Source organism: Candoia aspera, chromosome 1, assembly GCF_035149785.1.
Source record: "Candoia aspera isolate rCanAsp1 chromosome 1, rCanAsp1.hap2, whole genome shotgun sequence".
Taxonomy (NCBI): domain Eukaryota; kingdom Metazoa; phylum Chordata; class Lepidosauria; order Squamata; family Boidae; genus Candoia; species Candoia aspera.
In genome coordinates this window covers 182175147-182196065 of record NC_086153.1, presented here as the reverse complement: position 1 = coordinate 182196065, position 20919 = coordinate 182175147, and the positions used below count along the sequence as shown (strand labels likewise).

At 40.1% G+C, this 20919-nt stretch overlaps 1 protein-coding gene across 3 annotated transcripts in view; it reads left to right on the top strand.

Annotated features, from left to right (window-relative positions):
* Positions 1-20919, top strand: part of MYO1B (myosin IB) — a 139229-nt gene that overhangs the window by 26998 nt on the left and 91312 nt on the right. For all 3 annotated transcript variants that reach the window (XM_063318054.1, XM_063318053.1, XM_063318052.1), the window contains exon 3: positions 15237-15352. In XM_063318054.1, coding sequence (XP_063174124.1) covers positions 15237-15352 — 116 coding nt within the window. The remainder of the gene's footprint in view (positions 1-15236; positions 15353-20919) is intronic.

Sequence of the window (20919 nt, the reverse complement as noted above, 5' to 3'; positions counted from 1 at the left end):
TTTTATTCTTTATTCTTTATTTCTATTTATAGTATTTTTTAGTGTATTTTACTTTTTGTATTATTGTGATGGTTTTAATCGATTGTTGTAAACTGCCCAGAGGCCTCCAATGGGAGGAGATAGGCGGGGATAAATTAGATAGATAGATCGATAGATAGATAGATATAAATAAATAAATAAATAAATAAATAAATAATGTTTGTTTATTTATTTGACTACAGGGTCTTGGTGAGGTGTCATGGAATTGTAGCCCCATAAATCTGAAGAGTACTATTTAGGGAAAACTGATATTACTTAATTGCCACTTTAAAGTTCTTTAGAAATAGAGTACCAACACTTGTGTACTTTTTAAGATTGTATTCATAAAATCAAAAAAATACGTTGTTAACAAATATAATAGTTAGGAATTGTAGTTTAAACAGATGAAGGTGAATTGCATTTTTAATTTGTTTATAGACTAAGCTTCTTGGTATAATCTAATTTATAACTTTTTCCTTGGGGTGGTTTGACTCATCCAAAGCACGCCTTTCCTTCCTTTGCTATTGATCAGCTTTATTCTGTAATCAGTTTGTTTCAGTAAAAATAACATAATATAGAGGGGGTTGGGGAGAAATGTAATGCAATCAATATACAGATTAGAATGCACCTATACTTCAAACGTTTTGCTGTACAGTTCTTGAATTAAATGGGGTAGACATAATGTGTATGTATTAGATAAAGGTACTCACAGGTATTGATGGAAATAGTATGTTATAGTTCAGAAAAACTGCAAAACAATATTTACATGAGGAAATGGTACTTCCAAATATATACACATTAGGGAAGATCTTAGTAAAAAATACATTTCATACAAGAAATGAGCACAAAACTGTAGTTTGATGTGGAAATGGACTGAAGCAGCTTAACACTGGAAAAATGAGCAAGAGAATTAAACAAACATTAACAAATTGCCTATTCCATAGTACAGGATTGAGTAATGTGTATCGAGTGGGGTGGGAGAGGAGCAGTATGGCTTAGCTTTCATACTGAATCAATCCTAACCCTAACCAATGTACAACAATCCTAAAGTAAAATAGCGATTAAAGCTGGTTTAAGAAGCTATTATCTTTTTAACCATTTATTTCTGATCAAATAAAACTATTACATTGGAGGGCATTGAGCATTCAGTGATGGAACAAAAAAAATTGAAAGCTATTTCAGCAGTAGATAAAGGTGATAAGATTTGTATTTTTGGACTCTGATACAGCTGCCTGAAACTCTCAGTAACCAACAGTGGCATGACATAAGCACGTTTGCCAGATCCACATGTACCAGGCCTATTTTGAAGGTCTACTTGCAAGTGCATGCTGGCAGAGAAGTCAGGATAAGCTGTGCCTGGATTCTCATAAATGAAGAGACCTAAGCTTTTTTCAGAAGTTATCCTGGAAATCGTGGGGACCATGTTTGCAGAGGGAAAGGACTTATCCCCTAGCCACACTCCTCATGTCCACATTTAAATGAGAATTTTGTCATATTCATTTGAAGGCACACAACTGGGACAATGATTAAGCAGCACATGGAGAATTTTACTCTTGTGCAGGCAAAGAAAATGCTGTCTGGATCTATGTACTCCAGCTTGGTTGTTATGAGAACTGTAGTTCAGCCCAGTTGGAAGGCACAAGTCAGTTTTGTAATCCCAACTATAAATTGAAGTGTGGTGATTAGGATAATGACTTTTTGGTAGTAATATTCTTTTGAAGGGTTTTTTTCCTGATCCTTGTGCTATCTAGTTTCAAAGAACAATTTGAGATAATGCTTTTTCATTTAGACATTTGGAAGGTAGCATGTTCAGGTCACAAGACTAAATTTGGTATGAATTTTGTACAGCTAAACACTGTAACGTTAATGTCTTATCATCTTGGCTTACGATAGATCATTTTAACATAGGGTTGTTTATTGCTTCTTTGCATCGCTGTGGGTCTTCCTCTAGGGGGGAGTATCAGAAATTAAATAAATATTGTGATGTGCAAGTTTCATTAAACATCATCCATTAACTGGCTGAAAGGCTGATGGTCCAGTAATAGTTTTATTTGTTTGTTTAATCAATTTATATGGCTGCCCAACTCACATTGCAACTCTACGTGGCTATTGTAGGATTAAAACTAGTACAAAATCAAACAAAATAAAAGCAATGAATAATAATTTAAAAAATGACACAATTGAGGCCAGCCCACAAGAAAACTGCAGGGACTAGTCCAGCAGTCACCAGAAGTCAACACAGACTTGAAGGCTTATATCTCTGTCTCTGTTTGTCTCTATCTCTGTCAGTTTACATACTACTTCTTGAAGGCTCCAGTAGTTTTATCGATGTAGTTTGAGTCTAGCCTTTGAGTTCTTACTACAGGTAGTCCTGACTTACTGACTGCAATTGGGACCGGCAACTCCCAGTCGTAAAGTGAAATGTCACATGACGACACTGATTATGACATTAATTCTGGCTGTGGCTGTTAAGTGAATCACCCACAGTTGTTAAATGTAACATCACGTAAGCATGACTTGAGACTTCCTGCCAGCTTCCTGACTGATTTTGCTTGTCGGAAGCTGGCTCTGAAGGTCACAAATAGCGATCATGTGACCATGGGACACTGCGATGGTTATAAATGTGCGCCAGTTGCCAAGCGCCCAAATTGCAATCATGTGACAATGGGGATGCTGTGATGACTGCAATTTCGAGGACTGGTTGTAAATCTCCTTTTTCAGTGCCATCATAACTTTGAATGGTCACTGAACAATCAGTTGGCAAGCTAGGACTACCTGTAGTAAATTACTAGCTGATTCTGTTCTTTCTGTATTGGTTTTCCCTTTTACTTCAGTCTCTTGCTCCCTCTTTTTGTAGCTCCAGGTCAGAGAAAGAGTATGCAGTAATGGATTATTGAGAAACAAAGTCCATAAACTTGGCAGTCCTAGTATTTACATGTGCACCTTGAAGCTAGAAGGAGCAAATGCTATGTTGTGTATGAAGTTCTATATATTTTGTAATTAAAGCAGCTGTGGAGTTTGCATTGAGCATGAATGTCTGAGGATAGATCCTTTACCAAAGTTCACACATTGAAGTGGTTCTTTCAGACTTCTGTGCTCAACGTTTGGAACAGTGGGGTTGGCAGTTATGTAGTGATAGACCTGAGGCCATGGCGTAGCTCTATTTTCCCATCACAAAACCATTCAAAAGTATAATACATGAAGGGGATCTTTTTTTAAGACCTCAGAATCATCCCCAACTTTGCCCTTCATCCTCCTTTAGTGGTTTCAGATTCTTAGAATAGTGTAGAGAGTAGCTTTTTTCTCCCTTCCATCATCTACCTATTCCTGGGGATGTTTTTCATGCAAAGAAAAAGTCAGGAGTTCAGTGCCCATATTTGCATATAATATGCAGTTGCCTCTGAGGTGATAGCTAGGTGTGGATTTAAAATTATAGTTAAATAGCTTGTGGTTCAGAAAAAAAAGTAGAAATTGAAGGTCTGATATTTTAGTGTTTTCTTTGGAGTTTTAATTATATAACCATGTCACAGATATTTAGGGTGGGGATGTAAGGGCTTTACACATGGTGCTTTTTCAGCATGTATATTACAGGCATATGTATATTAAAATATACCAAAAAGAGTACAGGAAACAGTTGTACGTTCTTGAGAACCATGTGCTTTTTTGGGACAAAGGAAGGAAATGCCCCTAAACAGTTACAGAATCACATTCTGAAACTAGTTGCATTTTATTCATATAATTTTCATACTCTGCAAAATGTAGGTATCCGGTTATATACCAGAATTACAAAGCTGGTATAAAAATCAAATATAATGAGAGCCAGTTTGGCCTAGTGGTTAAGGTACCAGGCTAGAAACCAGGAGCCTGATTGTTCTAGTCCTGCCTCAAGCATGAAAGCTGGCTGGGTGACCTTGGGCCAGTCCCTCTTTCTCAGCCCAACTCACAGGGTGGTTGTTGTGGGGAAAATAGGAGGAGGAAGGAGTATTAGGTATGTTCCCCGCCTTGAGCTATTTATTTATTTGTTTATTTATCTAATTTGTCCCCTCCCATCGGGGGATTCTGGGCGGTTTACAATAATCAATTCAAACAACAATAATAAAATATACAGTATAAAAATACAATAATAAATAATATAAATGAGAGTAAAGATAAAAAGTCCAAGTGGTGAAAGAATCTAAAACAGTCCAAGTGTGGGAGGAGTGGTCTATAGCAGCCATCCCCATGTAGATCTATTCCCCTCTCCACCCCAAGCGAGGCAGCAGAACCAGGTCTTCAGACTCCTCCGAAAGGCCAGGAGCGATGGGGCCAATCTCACCTCCAGGGGCAGCGTGTTCCACAGGGCGGGAGCTACTACGGAGAAGGCCTGCTTCCTGGACCCCGCCAAATGAAGTTGTCTTAGAGACGTGGTCTGCAGCATGCCCTCTCTGCACGATTGGGTGGGACGGGCTGATGTAATGGGGAAGAGGCAGTCCCTCAGGTAACCTGGCCCCATGCCATGTAGGGCTTTAAAGATAACCAACACCTTGAATTGGACTTGGAAGCAAACTGGTACCCAATGCAGCTCGTGCAGCAGCGGTGTTACATGTGCCCTTCTAGGGGCACCAAAAACAGCTCGCACAGCTGCATTCTGGACCAGGTGAAGCTTCCAGATACTTTTCAAGGGTAGCCCTATGTAGAGCGCATTGCAGTAGTCTATATGAGAGATAACAAGGGCATGAGTGACTGTCTGAAGGGCCTCCCAGTCCAGGAAGGGGCGTAACTGGTGCACAGCACGTAGCTGCACAAAGGCTCTCCTGGCCATGGCTGCCACCTGCTCTTTGAGCAGGAGCCATGAGTCCAGGAGGACCCCCAAGTTACGCACCAAGTCTGTCTGGGGCAGTGCAACCCCATCCAGAACCAGAGATGTTAATGTCCCAGATACGGAAGAACCATTAACCCACAGCCACTTGGTCTTACCAGGGTTCAGTTGAAGCCTGTTGTTCCCCATCCAGGCCCCCACAGCCTCCAGACACTCAGAGACGGTGGTCACGACATCACTTATTTCACTCAGGATGGAGATATACAATTGAATATCATCAGCATACTGATGATACCTCATCCCATGGAGACAGATCCTCTCACCCAGCGGTTTCATGTAGATGTTAAAAAGGAGAGGGGAGAGTACTGATCCCTGTGGCACCCCACAAAGAAGGGGCCATCTCCTCCCCTATCAACACCGATTGGGACCGGCCCTGGAGGAAGGAGGTGAACCAGCGTAAGACTACGCTGCCCACCCCCAACTCCCTGAGCTGCCCCAAAAGGATACCATGATCGATGGTATTGAAAGCCGCTGAGAGATAAAGGAGAGTGAGGATGGATGCTCTCCTATTACTTTATAAAAGTAATAAAGGGGAGGATAAAAAATGTAAAATAAAACTACTAACTTGCATTGAGCCAGATATCTATTAAATAATGTACAATTTCTCCATTATTCTAAATATTGTTATAGAGAGTATTACAGCCCTCACACTAATTGGAGATTAATTCTCTGTGAAATATGGGTGCACAGGGACAAGGCTGAATTCAGATTAAAGGAAATTAAGGGTTTTCATATTTATTTATTTGTTGCATTTCTAATCTGCATTTACATCAAGAACCCAAAGCAACCTCCATAGTATGCCATCTTCTAATTTTATCCTTGAAACTATTAGAGAAAAGTCCAGAGTCACTCAGTGGATTTTGTTGCTGAGTGGAGATTTGAATATGTGTGTAATGGTTGCCTTATTCTGACATACTCAGCCTCACAAGCAGGTTCTTAATGAAAACTGATTTATTGAAAGAATAGTGTGCAAATACAAAGAAAGCTGAGAATGACCAAAAGGGCGCCAAATACAAACTAAAACCCCCCGCTTCAAACCCGATCCCGCCCCTCGCCCCACCATAGCAACCACCCCCTCCCAGGTGTTGGTAACCGTTACACATCGGCCTGGGAAAGTAACCTTGAACACATGCAATAACCCAGACATACATTCCTCAGTAACAGTAAGGAGATTACAGCCCGGCACGGCTGAAATTCTCCTCCCAGCAAATGACAGACACGGATCAGGAAATTGACATGCGAAACGTTACGATGTACCCAGACCATTGGAACGATGAACATGACAATGTGTCTCTTGAGTTCTGCCCAGAGCTGTACACTAGTATAGTTTTGTTTGATAGTAATGTTCATAGTTATTCAGCCTTATGAATGAAGCTATATTGATCAACAAACTAAACTTGAGGCTGTTTTTCTAAAAAAACAAAAAAGCAGGGAGCTGGTTTAAGAAATTGGTTTCTTTCTCTGTAGTCTAAAGGAAGTCCTGGCCATCTAGGAGTCCTCTAAAGAGTGTTACACCTATATCTGTAGCTATGTCTCATGTATTGCCCTTTTCTGAACACGCATATTGTAGTTCACAGCAGTGCAGGACAGAACAATTAACAATAACGTAAATTCATTAACAGTCACCATGTGTAGTATCACTTATTTTTTAAAAATAAGTAAAAAATCATAATAACATTATACAATAAAATAAGGTTAGTATCAAAATATTAGAAAGATGAATTAGCAATTAATTAACAGAGCAGCAGTTAAGAGAGTTGCAAAATAAGATTGGGCAGTCCAAGAGCAATGCATCTTTGGTTATTTCTCCAACCTCTCCTCCTTGGGGAAGATTGAAAAGAAGGTGGTAGGGTTACAGTCACAGAGGACTCTGGAGGAAACAGATTATCTGGACCCATGGTGCCCAGATTCAGGCCTGGGCAAGGGACAGAAACTGTGTTGGTGACCCGTGGCAGGATTTAGTTAGAGGGTATGCAACTGTCCTTATCGTCCTGAATTTTTCAGCAGCCTTCAGTAATGTTGATCAAAGTATCTTTCTGGACCATCTGCAAAGGCTGGGAATTTGAAGTACTGTTTCACAGTGGTTTTGCTCCCTCCTACGTAAGTGCGTGGGTCCAGTTGATGGTGGCAGATGGGAAATGGCGAGGCCTTCAGATGTTTCACTTTGGGGTGCTCAGACCTCTCTCATACCCTGTTCAACATCAACATGAAGCCATTGGGAGAGGCATCCACCAATCTGGGGTGAGATATCATCAATATGCTGATGTTACCCAATCATCTACATCCCAGGTCAAATGGGATATGCAATAGATAACCTAACCTGATACCTGGAGGCTATCAGGATTTGAATGGGGAGAATCAGACTAGATACAAGCAAATGGGAAGGCTGTTAATTAGGGAGCCTACTGATACCAGGACTATACTATCTTTGATTTGCAATGGGGTTGTGCTTCCAGAGAGAACAGGCTCACAGTCTGGGGTCCTCATGTCTTTGTGGTTTCTGGTAAAGGAGCAGGGGGAGGCTATGTGTAGGTGGATCTTTGCTCAGCTGATGCACATGTTACAGGCTTACCTGGAACAGGATACATGAAGGACAGTCATTCATGCTCTTGTAATCTCTTACTTAGATTATTGTAACTTACTCTGCATGTGTCTGCACTTGAAGATGACTTGCAAATTTAGCTGGTCCAAAATGCAGCAGCCCGTATGTTTACTGATCAGTCTCAATATTGTCATATTGTGGGAACTGCATTGGCTACCAGTATGTTTCCCAAGTGTAATTCAAGGTGCTGGTCACTATAGCATTAAATGTCTTGGGGCCTGGGTATGTAAGAGACCACCTTTCCACCCAATCCAAACAGACAGAGAATGTCTGGTCAGTATTCCCATCTACCAGGAGGTATGAGAGGATGGGTCTTGAAGGTGGGCATTCCCTGGCCTTCTCCCCTATGGAAAAACTTATCTTCTGATGGGGGAGGGGCAGTAGCTTCCAGGGTAGTAGCCTTCCAGAAAGCTGTAAAGACCAGGCTTTTCCAAAGGGTCTTTCCAGGACTGATTCTGGAACCATTCATATAAATTTTAGTTTTGATTGAAGTTACATACTGTTGTTATATTTTATCATATGTTTTATCATTATGTTTTATTATGTAAATTGTAAACCACCTAGAATCCAACTGGCAATGTATACATTTCATCAATAAATAAATACTTGGTTTAGACAACTTGTCTCCTTTGGTGGAGTTGTTAACTCACTGCAAACAATACAGTAGGAGGTTTTTATTGGGCTTCTTGCATTAAATAAGGATTCTGTGGATGCACCTACAAGTGGATAGTTCAGACCACCCAATGTAAGATTTAGTTAATAATTCCTAAAGACTCAGTTACTGTAATAAAAACTATTTTTTATTGTAGTGTGTTTACAAAGGTACTTTAAAAGTACAAAAAAAAAAAAACAGCAAACCCAAGTAAGTGGTATTTGCCATAAGAAAAGTTCTTTTTTTAAATATAATTTTATTGGACAAATTTTTAACAAGATAAAAACACAATAAATATTAGAAAAGAAGGAAAATAAGAAGGAATAGTGATTAAGTAAGAAAGAAAATAGAAAAAAGAAAACATTTTTGCTTGCTTTTTAAATCCCAGTGACAGTTCTAGGCAGCATCTATTATGAATGCTTGCCTCTCCTTCTACATTTCATCTAAATTTTGACCAAGCAAACTCCATATGTTCGTAATCAAGTCAGACATGTTTCTCCCTGTTCTCCCAGGCTCTGTGGTACCTGCTTTGAAGGTATCCAAATTGCAGCTGTGAAATCCTTTCAGCGTTAAATCCAGACTCATGAAAGGGCAACACAAATTAGCATAAGCATTGTAGAAACATAGGAAATTATCTTACACCCAGTGAAACCATTGGTCTAGCTAGTTCAGTCTTGTCCACTTCTTAACTGACAATAAACATTTAATTACAAAAGGAATGGGTGTCTAGCCGCATTTAAGGTGCAGCTTTGGCTTCCAGCTGCTTGTCATCTTTAGTCTCCATTCTAGTGCTATCAACCGCTTTGCCCCAAAGAAGAAAGGAAGGCTTTATCCTGGTGGACTGCCTTGTACAGGTAGCAGTCGGGAAACCAGGAAAAGGATGAATGAAATGGGGGATGTTTTACCAACACAAGGGAACAGGATGAGTGGAATTGACATGGGGATGGGGTAGAAAGGGTATACAGTACGTTTTTGGTGTGGAGTAGAAATGTATGGCTAGCATTAATCGAGTATGTGCATAAATTCAGAAGATGTTATATTTTCATGGGTGGTGCTCTGATTCCCACCTCTGTTGTCTTAGATTCTTGGACAAGTAACTGTCCTGACTAAGCAAGAACCACGCCGAGATGAGGAAGAAGTCTCTAGTGTTTTATTAATGCTATTGTAGACAGAAAATCCTACTAAACTGAAGAAGCATGGGGAAACCCAGACAGATAAACTCCAAAAGTCAAGGCGGGTCTGTTCTGGGTTTCTTTGAATGACAGCTCAAAGTCTCTAAACTACGCATGTGTTTTCCCCCCTGGATAGGGGCCCCCTCCTGCTCACCATCAGTACTCATGACAGTAACTGTCATATAGCCTCACCATCTTCCTTTCTGGTGAAATTTTTATTTATTTATTTATTATTTTCTGTCCCGCCTTTATTATTTTTATAAATAACTCAAGGTGGTGAGCATACCTAATACTCCTTGCTCCTCCTATTTTCAAAGAGTTCTACATTAATTTGTACTGACTTTGTATATTTAAAGAGATAGGGGCTTGTTATTAGTGCATGTTTTGAAAACAGGTATAATTAGGTAACAGAAGTTATCTATATATAGGTAAAATGAAGGAACAATTTTACTCTTTGTGTCTTTAAGTTTCAAGTGTTTGTTATGGAGAGAACCTAAATAGTTGTCCAAACTCACAACCAATCCTGTGGTAAAGCAGGAAATGGAATCCAAATTGTCTGCTGCTTTCCTGTACTTTAATCATGAGACCCATCTTTGGGGGTGCAGTTCTAAAATAGTAGCAGTATAAGAACAAGCAGAGGATATTCTAATTCCTTAGATGTCATGGCATTTTCTTTCAGCTACCCCAGGAGTTCTGTTTTCATCAGTGGAATGTAATTACACTCATTCCATGCTCAAGGAATTAAGTCATTTATATCTGTACTTGTTTATATTAGAATCCTGGTGGGAAGGAAGAAGTTGTGTGGGAAAATTCTTTTTCCCTATCCCCCTTCCCCCATTGCAAGGAATACAATTTGTGGAGTGAACATGTGGGGCAGCTTTTTCCAACCTGGTGCTCTTTGGATGTGCTGGGACTTCAAATTCAGAACACATAGCTGGCATCCAAAGGGCCCGAGGTTGGGAACTATGGGTGGGTACTGGCATCCCCATTTGAAATGGAGTCCTGAGCAGTGCCCAACCCAAAGTAGTAACTTCTTGACATACTTTGGCTTAAATATGAGCACATGTCTATACCCCTTGTCTAGGCGTAGTTCTTTGACCTCTGAATATATGGGCTATTTTAGAATGTAGTATATTGGGATTGTACCCTGATGAACAGCTGGTTTTTTATTTTCAGATTATCAGAGAAGCTTAATTAAAAACTTTTTTTTATAATCCTCATTAGACATGACCTTTCAACTTAACATCTTGCTAAGTTTTTCCCTTCTGTTGTCCAAAGATAAGTATTTTCTCCATAGAACTTTTCAGTGATGAGGCTTTTATTCTGTGGCCACTTGAGCATTTTTCTGTTTCTTGAAACTTTTCCTTATTACATGGTAACAAATAACAGTTCAACTACATTTGCCTCCAGCTATCTTTTGCTTTTGCCTTTCACTAATGAGAAATGAAATCATGCTACCTTTTGCATGCAATGTAATAAGAATAAAAAGGTGTTGTCAGATCATTCTTCAGCAAAGGATCGTTACCTTGTGGTGCTGGAGCTTGAGCACCTCAATGATGCCATGAGCTAAACTGTGCAGGGCCACTCAAGACGGGAAGGTCATGACAGAGAGGTCAGACCAAATGCTATCCCTGGGGAAGGTAATGGCAACCCACCCCAGTATTCTTGCCGTGAAAACTAAATGGATCAGTACAACCAGAGATATGTCAGTATACCATCGGAAGATGAGGTCCCCAGGTCGGAAGATGGTCAAAATGCTACTGGGGAGGAACAGAGGATGAGTTCAACTAGCCCCAGACGTGATGACGCAGCTAGCTCAAAGCCGAAAGGACGGCTAGTGGCCGACGGTGCTGGTGGTGAACGGCGAATCCGATGTTCTAAGGATCAACACACCATTGGAACCTGGAATGTAAGATCTATGAGCTAGGGCAAATTGGATGTGGTTATTGATGAGATGTCAAGATTAAAGATAGACATTCTGGGCGTCAGTGAACTGAAATGGACTGGAATGGGCCACTTCACATCAAATGACCACCAGATCTACTGCTGTGGACAAGAGGACCACAGAAGAAATGGAGTAGCCTTCATAATTAATAGTAAAGTGGCTAAAGCAGTGCTTGGATACAATCCAAAAAACGATAGAATGATCTCAATTTGAATTCAGGGCAAGCCATCTAACATCACAGTGATCCAAATATACGCCCCAACCACAGATGCTGAAGAAGCTGAAGTAGAGCAGTTCTATGAGGATCTGCAGCACCTATTGGACAACACGCCTAAAAGAGATGTTATTTTCATCACGGGAGACTGGAATGCTAAGGTGGGCAGTCAAATGACACCTGGAATTACAGGTAAGCATGGCCTGGGAGAACAAAACGAAGCAGGACATAGGCTGATAGAATTTTGCCAAGACAACTCACTCTGCATAACAAACACTCTCTTCCAGCAACCTAAGAGACGGCTTTATACATGGACTTCCCCAGATGGACAACACCAAAATCAGATGGACTACATCCTTTGCAGCCAAAGGTGGCGGACATCTATGCAGTCGGTAAAAACAAGACCTGGAACTGACTGTAGTTCTGATCACGAACTTCTTATTGAACAATTTAGGATCGGACTAAAGAGATTAGGGAAGACCCACAGATCAGCTAGATATGAGCTCACTAATATTCCTAAGGAATATGCAGTGGAGGTGAAGAATAGATTTAAGGGACTGGACTTAGTAGATAGGGTCCTGGAAGAACTATGGACAGAAGTCCGCAACATTGTTCAGGAGGCGGCAACAAAATACATCCCAAAGAAAGAGAAAACCAAGAAGGCAAAATGGCTGTCTGCTGAGACACTAGAAGTAGCCCAAGAAAGAAGGAAAGCAAAAGGCAACAGTGATAGGGGGAGATACGCCCAATTAAATGCCAAATTCCAGAGGTTAGCCAGAAGAGATAAGGAATTATTTTTAAACAAGCAATGTGTGGAAGTGGAAGAAGACAATAGAATAGGAAGGACAAGAGACCTCTTCCAGAAAATTGGAACCATTGGAGGTAAATTCCAGGCCAAAATGGGTATGATCAAAAACAAAGATGGCAAGGACCTATCAGAAGAAGAAGAGATCAAGAAAAGGTGGCAAGAATATACAGAAGACCTGAATAGGAAGGATGACAATATCGGGGATAGCTTTGACGGTGTAGTCAGTGAGCTAGAGCCAGACATCCTGAAGAGTGAGGTTGAATGGGCCTTAAGAAGCATTGCTAATAACAAGGCAACAGGAGATGACGGCATCCCAGCTGAACTGTTAAAATCGTGCAAGATGATACTGTCAAGGTAATGCATGCTATATGCCAACAAATTTGGAAAACAGAAGAATGGCCATCAGACTGGAAAAAATCAACTTATATCCCCATACCAAAAAAGGGAAACACTAAAGAATGTTCAAACTGTTGAACAGTGGCACTCATTTCACATGCCAGTAAGGTAAATGCTCAAGATCCTGCAAGGTAGACTTCAGCACTTCATGGAGCAAGAATTGCCAGATGTACAAGCTGGGTTTCGAAAAGGCAGAGGAACTAAGGACCAAATTGCCAATATCCGCTGGATAAGCCAGGGAGTTTCAGAAAAACATCTATTTCTGTTTTATTGACTATTCTAAAGCCTTTGACTGTGTGGACCATAACAAATTGTGGCAAGTTCTTAGCGGTATGGGGATACCAAATCATCTCGTCTACCTCCTGAGGAATCTGTATAATGACCAAGTAGCAATGGTAAGAACAGACCACGGAACAACGGACTGGTTTAAGATTGGGAAAGGAGTACAGCAGGGCTGTATACTCTCACCCTACCTATTCAACTTGTACGCAGAACACATCATGCAACATGCTGGGCTTGAGGAATCCGAGGCTGGAGTTAAAATCGCTGGAAGAAACATTAACAATCTCAGATATGCAGATGATACCACTTTGATGGCTGAAAGCAAAGAGGAACTGAGGAGCCTTATGATGAAGGTGAAAGAAGAAATTGCCAAAGCTGGCTTGTAGCTAAACCTGAAAAAAACCAAGATTATGGCAACCAGCTTGATTGAGAACTGGCAAATAGAGGGAGAAAATGTAGAAGCAGTGAAAGACTTTGTATTTCTAGATGCGAAGATTACTGCAGATGCTGACTGCAGTCAGAAAATCAGAAGACGCTTAATCCTTGGGAGAAGAGCAATGACAAATCTTGATAAAATAGTCAAGAGCAGAGACATCACACTGACAACAAAGGCCCGCATAGTTAAAGCAATGGTTTTCCCCGTAGTAACATATGGCTGTGAGAGCTGGACCATAAGGAAGGCTGAGAGAAGGAAGATAGATGCTTTTGAACTGTGGTGTTGGAGGAAAATTCTGAGAGTGCCTTGGACTGCAAGAAGATCAAACCAGTCCATCCTCCAGGAAATAAAGCCAGACTGCTCACTTGAGGGAATGATATTAAAGGCAAAACTGAAATACTTTGGCCACATAATGAGAAGACAGGACACCCTGGAGAAGATGCTGATGCTAGGGAGAGTGGAAGGCAAAAGGAAGAGGGGCTGACCAAGGGCAAGATGGATGGATGATATTCTAGAGGTGACGGACTTGTCCCTGGGGGAGCTGGGGGTGTTGACGACTGACAGGAAGCTCTGGCGTGGGCTGGTCCATGAAGTCACGAGTTGGAAGTGACTAAATGAATAAACAACAACAGATCATTTAGTTTTGCTAATTGTGAGAAGTTCTTTTTGGAATAGGGACTTACATCCTGTCAGCTTGACAAGCTTGTTGCCCCCACCCCCCAGTGTGTTACTCAATTCTCATACTTCCGAGTTGGTATACGTTATTGAATAAATCTGAAGGGAATCAGGCTGGACAATTTTTGTAAGGTGACTGTTACTGTTGCAGTTTATGCACAGAAACCTTAAAAAATGTATGGCAGTTTTAAAGAGCATTGCTGTGCATTATGAAATGCTTCTCCTGGATGATTTTCAAAGCATGTGCAACCTGCCTGCCTCAGTTTTTGTAACTTGCTCCAATCCATCGAGTCTGGATAGCAGCATGTAACAGAGTGATTAAAAATAACAATATTCTAAGAAACAAACAAAAACAAAGGCAAAATACATATTAAATAAGGAGGAAAAATCCCCAAGATGTACAAGACAAAAAAAAAGTTGAAAGTACAGCTGAACACAGTTGTTTGTGGAGCAGTAGGACAATGCTCCAGCATAAAATAGGTCCATAGTGGGGTTCTGTGCCATATAGAGGTAATAACCAGCATTTTGAATTGAGCCTGGAAACCACCTGGTAACCAGTACAGGGCCTTCAGCAGTGGTGTTACTCAACACTGTATTCTGGGCCAGCTGGATTCAGAAGAACCCCCAGTTCATGACCAGATCACAAACCAACTTCTTTGGAGGAACAGAAACCCTTTTTGAAAAACTATTGGAGCCAGCATTGCTGAATGTTTAGCTATGTACACTACCATGTTCTTGGAAGGAATTACTAGTATTAGATTTATATCCTGCCTTTAGTTTGTACAACTCAAGGTGGTGTACATAATGTTCCTCCTGTAAGATGGGTTGGGCTGAGAGAGAATGGTTGGATCAAGGTCATCCAGCCTGCTTTCATGCCTAAAGAAAGAGTAGAACTCATAGTCTCCTGATTTCTAGTCCCACATCCTAACCACTAGACAACATTGGCTCTCAGTTTAATTTAATCTGCACTTAACCTATAGACCTTAAGGGAATGGTTTAAACATCCAACCATTGTGAGAGATGTTTAGCTCTAGAATTAATGTATTGAAATATTTACTTATGACAGTGTCAACAACTAATACTGCTATAGTATAAGTGGAGCTAACTGTTACTAATATATTTTGTAGGATTATTTGCAGGATCTACTACTAAAACTCTACTTTCCTACTCTTTTACAGACTTATATTGGGAGTGTCGTGATATCAGTAAATCCATACAGATTGCTTCCCATTTATTCAGCAGAGAAAGTGGAAGAATACAGAAACAGAAACTTCTATGAACTCAGACCTCACATGTAAGTATAAGGCTGAAGCTTTCCATCCATTTTCTTCTTTAAACAACATAAGTTATAGATAGAAACAGCTGTTTCCTGTAAGAAGGAGAATGTGTTTGATCTATTGTGCCTTTGATTAGCACTTAGAATATGGTGTATTTGCAGCTTCCCCCCCCCCAAGGGAGGAAATTGGATATTTATTCAATTAAAGTTTTAGAATGTGATTTTTTTTATAGATGAAGAAAGTTATTTTCTAGTAATATCTCAGACCAGAATTGGATTATAGAGCAGATTCTTTCATAGGCCACCGAAAAATATGCCTTGTTCTACCACCTAACTCCCCCAGGTAAAAATAGCAATATTGTTCATATCTTACATGCCTTTTCTTTGTTGTTGTTACTCATTTCCTTTATATTTTTCTTATTATTACTAATTTCATTCTTTTTTTTATTCTGTGTAATGTTGTTATGGCCTGTGGAAACAACAACAAACTTATGGATAGGATAGGATAGGATAGGATAGGATAGGATAGGATAGGATAGGATAGGATAGGATAGGGACCAGATTTTCCTGCCCAGCAAGTAGCATGGAGTAGAACTGGGCAGGTAGACAGGTGTTATAAATAGACACAAATGTGTATCTTTGGATCATTTTTCTCAAATCAAAGAACAAGTATAATGTTTTTGACTCATTTGTTTAATTGGGTTCTCTTTGTCTAGTTTTAGGACTTGTATGGAGACCAGATCATGTCTTAGGTCATATTTATGTAGAAACATTGAAAATTCAAAAGGGTTCACAAACATTTAAGCTGCATTACTGTAAATATACAGTTAGTTAACTTATAGCCAGTTTTCCAGTGAGCTGTGAAAAGTAAAAATCTTCTGCTTTGATGGCAATTATTTGCATACTGTACCATCTAGATGTGGACCAGAGAGTGACATGGATCTCCATATGTATAGAGGGGAAAATTATTTTTGTTAACTTCCTCTTCAACTGCAGCTGTCTGTACAATATATCATAGCATTTCCAGAAGCAGATACTGAGATTATACCAGGAAGTGGTGGTGAAGTAGGAAAGCCCTATTCTTTAAAGGCAACAGGAAGGAAATGCATACATTTAAGCCAACATATCAAAATCAAATTCACTATCTTTATTTCGGTCAAAGAGAAGTACATAATAAAACTCAATAGTATAAAACAGAGTATATATACATAGGCATATCAACCAGTCAGCTGTGCATTTTGTATATGATGTAGCAGAATTTAGTTACATTTAGAGTAACAAGAATCATGAATATCTGAAAGTACCAATTGTAAGTAAAATTGATCAGCATGACCAGGAAATTCGCTTAAATTGTGAGGTTATCAACTTGACCATGTACCAGCATAAAATGGGCAATATAATAAAATGTGTTTAGCAATTTAGCAGTTTTAATAGCCCCTTTGCCACATGGGCAAAACCTTAGCTCAAATGGGATATCTTTGAATTTCCCTTTTAGGACTACAGCAGACACATCTGGATGCATAGTGATTCAGATTTAATGCTACACACCCAGTGTTTTCTACCATGTAGAAAACTAACTTAGGGGATGGTTTGTTTTGCCAAGTAATTCTTCCTTTAAGAAGGAATGTGATTTCTCTGCTCTGTAAACTCCCTTTCCTCCTTTCTTTGTATCACATTTTTAGCTGCTTCCTCTGTTTATAATGACCTCCTCCCCAACCTTCCTTTTTTCTTCCCCTTTATTCAATAATCTCTTGATGAGTGTTCTAAATTATCTGAAAACCCAGACATTAGACTTGAAATAAATCATGTTTGTTGGAGTGGGCTTATAATTCAAACTATACTATAAAAAGTGGGATGTTTTGCTGCAACTAGTTTTCTCCCCCCCCCCTTTTTAGCAGCTGTCCATCTCATTGTGGACTTCACAGAGAGGCCTTTTATGGGCACATATGACAGGGGAAGGTAGGGATCATGGGAAAAGTCTCTTGGATAAGCTGCCTGTCACTTAAACTACTTAGTATCCAAGCCTTTGTTTTTTTCATTCATTCAGTTTATATCCTACCTTTTTACTCAAATGGCTATTCAAGTTGACTAACAATAATTAAAACAGAGAAGACAAAAAGTTTAAAAGGCTCAGTACAGATTAACACTACAGTAAATTTAATTAAAAGCTTGGCAGAAGAGAGGGGAGAGTCCAAGAAGACTTCAGAGGAAGTGGATTCCACAACCTGGGAGTGATCTTTGCATGCTAGATAAATGAGCCTTTAACATTGGGGACATCTTCCACAGTGCCTCTCTAAGTCCAGGATGAGTGTAAGAAAAAATACTTATTCAAAATATTTCTTAGATTATTTTTAAATATGGAACCAATTGCCTGTGAGCATTTGTCAACAAATTTAGGTCTAAAAAGAGCATTGGGGCAATGAGAAGTGATTTCAAAATTTATGTTTTGCCTAAAGACAGCAATACAATGCAGCAAATGTTCAGACTGATCAAAAGGCTTTACTTGTTATAACAACTATATTATTTTCCTCAGAATGTAAGAGAGAACCTTAACTATACATGTTACATATAGAAAGGCCATAGGATAATTCTAAATATGCAAGTTCTTTATTTTTCTAATAAAAAACTTTCTGATTTCTATTGATTTTAAAGTTTTCTATTTTTTTAATCAAGTGGCTTAATATTCCACTGCTCCATAAAATGGGTTCGAATTTTCATTCTAGAAAATATGCCACATACTAATATACTTTTGCTCTGAACAAATTTATCTAATTAAGTACATCCTAACATGAATGTCCACATATACTTTCTAAATGTGCTTCTGAGGATTGAAGAGTGTAGGAGAGTAGAAGAAAGCTTACTCATGAAATACTAGTTGGAATGCAGACATCCACGATATAAAACAGCTTACACAGAGAAAGCAAACAAAAAGGCGCACAATTGTAGCATTGTACTGGCTCTACAAAGTAAAGCTAGGGAGGAAGAATACAAGGCCCACATACAAGATGAGGGATTCATGGCCTGGAAGTGCTACACTGGAGAAGAGTGTCAGTACAGCCATTGACCACAAGCTAACATGAATCAGAAGTGTGAGCCAGCTGCTGGAAGGGCTATATAGTTCTGCACTGCATTAGAAGTAGCCCTGGCACGTGAAGTTATTATTCCTTGGTACTGTCAAGACCAGACCTTGAGTGCTGTGTATAATTCTGGGCACGGCAGTTCCAGAAGGATACTGATACAGAGAATATTCAGAGCCAGCAACAAAGATGATACAAGGACTGGAGGACATGCCCTGTAAGGACAGGCTCAAGGACCCGGGAGGTTCAATCTGGAGGGAAGAAGACTGAGAGGAGACATTATACCAGTGTTCAGGTATATCAGAGGGTGCCATATTGAACCATTTTTCACTGCCACAGGAACAAGGACTAAAGTAATGGGTATAAATTGCAGCTATCATAGATTCCTTATTTAGACATAAGGAAAAGCTTCCAGACAGTAAGACCCATATAACAGTGGAAGAGTCAGCCTATGGAGGTTGTGGGTTCTCATCTCAGGAAGTTTTTAAGAAAAGCTGGAGCACCAGCTCTAAAGGAGGGTTTAATTGGTTTCCCTGCATACTGCAGAGGGTTGGATTGATGATCTTTGTGGACCCTTCCAATTTCAGAATTCAATGCTTATATCGGCCTTCAATTTAACATTTATCTAAGAACCATATGGTAATTAAAAAAAAAAGAATTTATTTTCAGGCAGGCTTTCATGGACCAGCCCACGCCAGAGCTTCCTGTCGGTCGTCAACACCCCCAGCTCCCCCAGGGACAAGTCCGTCACCTCTAGAATATCATCCATCTTCCTTGCCCTTGCTCGGCCCCTCTTCCTTTTGCCTTCCACTCTCCCTAGCATCAGCATCTTCTCCAGGGTGTCCTGTCTTCTCATTATGTGGCCAAAGTATTTCAGTTTGGCCTTTAATATCATTCCCTCAAGTGAGCAGTCTGGCTTTATTTCCTGGAGGATGGACTGGTTTGATCTTCTTGCAGTGCAAGGCACTCTCAGAATTTTCCTCCAACACCACAGTTCCAAAGCATCAATCTTCCTTCTCTCAGCCTTCTTTATGGTCCAGCTCTCGCAGCCATATGTTACTATGGGGAACACCATTGCTTTAACTACGCGGGCCTTTGTTGTCAGTGTGATGTCTCTGCTCTTAACTATTTTATCGAGATTTGTCATTGCTCTTCTCCCAAGAATTAAGCGTCTTCTGATTTGCTGACTGCAGTCAGCATCTGCAGTAATCTTTGCACCTAGGAATACAAAGTCTTTCACTGCTTCTACATTTTCTCCCTCTATTTGACAGTTCTCAATCAAGCTGGTTGCCATAATCTTGGTTTTTTTGAGGTTTAGCTGCAAGCCAGCTTTTGCACTTGCTTCTTTCACCTTCATCATAAGGCTCCTCAGTTCCTCTTTGCTTTCAGCCATCAAAGTGGTATCATCTGCATATCTGAGATTTTTAATGTTTCTTCCAGCGATTTTAACTCCAGCCTTGGATTCCTCAAGCCCAGCTTGTCGCATGATGTGTTCTGCATACAAGTTGAATAGGTAGGGTGAGAGTATACAGCCCTGCCGTACTCCTTTCCCAATCTTAAACCAGTCCGTTGTTCCATGGTCTGTTCTTACTGTTGCTACTTGGTCGTTATACAGATTCTTCAGGAGGCATACAAGATGGTATCCCCATACCACTAAGAACTTGCCACAATTTGTTATGGTCCACACAGTCAAAGGCTTTAGAATAGTCAATAAAACAGAAATAGATGTTTTTCTGAAACTCCCTGGCTTTTTCCATTATCCAGCGGATATTGGCAATTTGGTCTCTAGTTCCTCTGCCTTTTCTAAAGCCAGCTTGTACATCTGGCAATTCTCGCTCCATGAATTGCTGAAGTCTACCTTGCAGGATCTTGAGCATTACCTTACTGGCATGTGAAATGAGTGCCACTGTTTGATAGTTTGAACATTCTTTAGTGTTTCCCTTTTTTGGTATGGGGATATAAGTTGATTTTTTCCAATCTGATGGCCATTCTTGTGTTTTCCATATTTGCTGGCATATAGCATGCATTACCTTGACAGCATCATCTTGCAAGATTTTGAACAGTTCAGCTGGGATGCCGTCATCTCCTGCTGCCTTGTTATTAGCAATGCTTCTTAAGGCCCACTCAACCTCACTCTTCAGGATGTCTGGCTCTAGCTCACTGACCACACCGTCAAAGCTATCCCCGATATTGTTACCCTTCCTATACAGGTCTTCTGTATATTCTTGCCACCTTTTCTTGATCTCTTCTTCTTCTGTTAGGTCCTTGCCATCTTTGTTTTTGATCATACCCATTTTGGCCTGGAATTTACCTCCAATGGTTCCAATTTTCTGGAAGAGGTCTCTTGTCCTTCCTATTCTATTGTCTTCTTCCACTTCCGAGCATTGCTTGTTTAAAAATAATTCCTTATCTCTTCTGGCTAACCTCTGGAATTTTGCATTGAATTGGGCATATCTCCCCCTATCACTGTTGCCTTTTGCTTTCCTTCTTTCTTGGGCTACTTCTAGT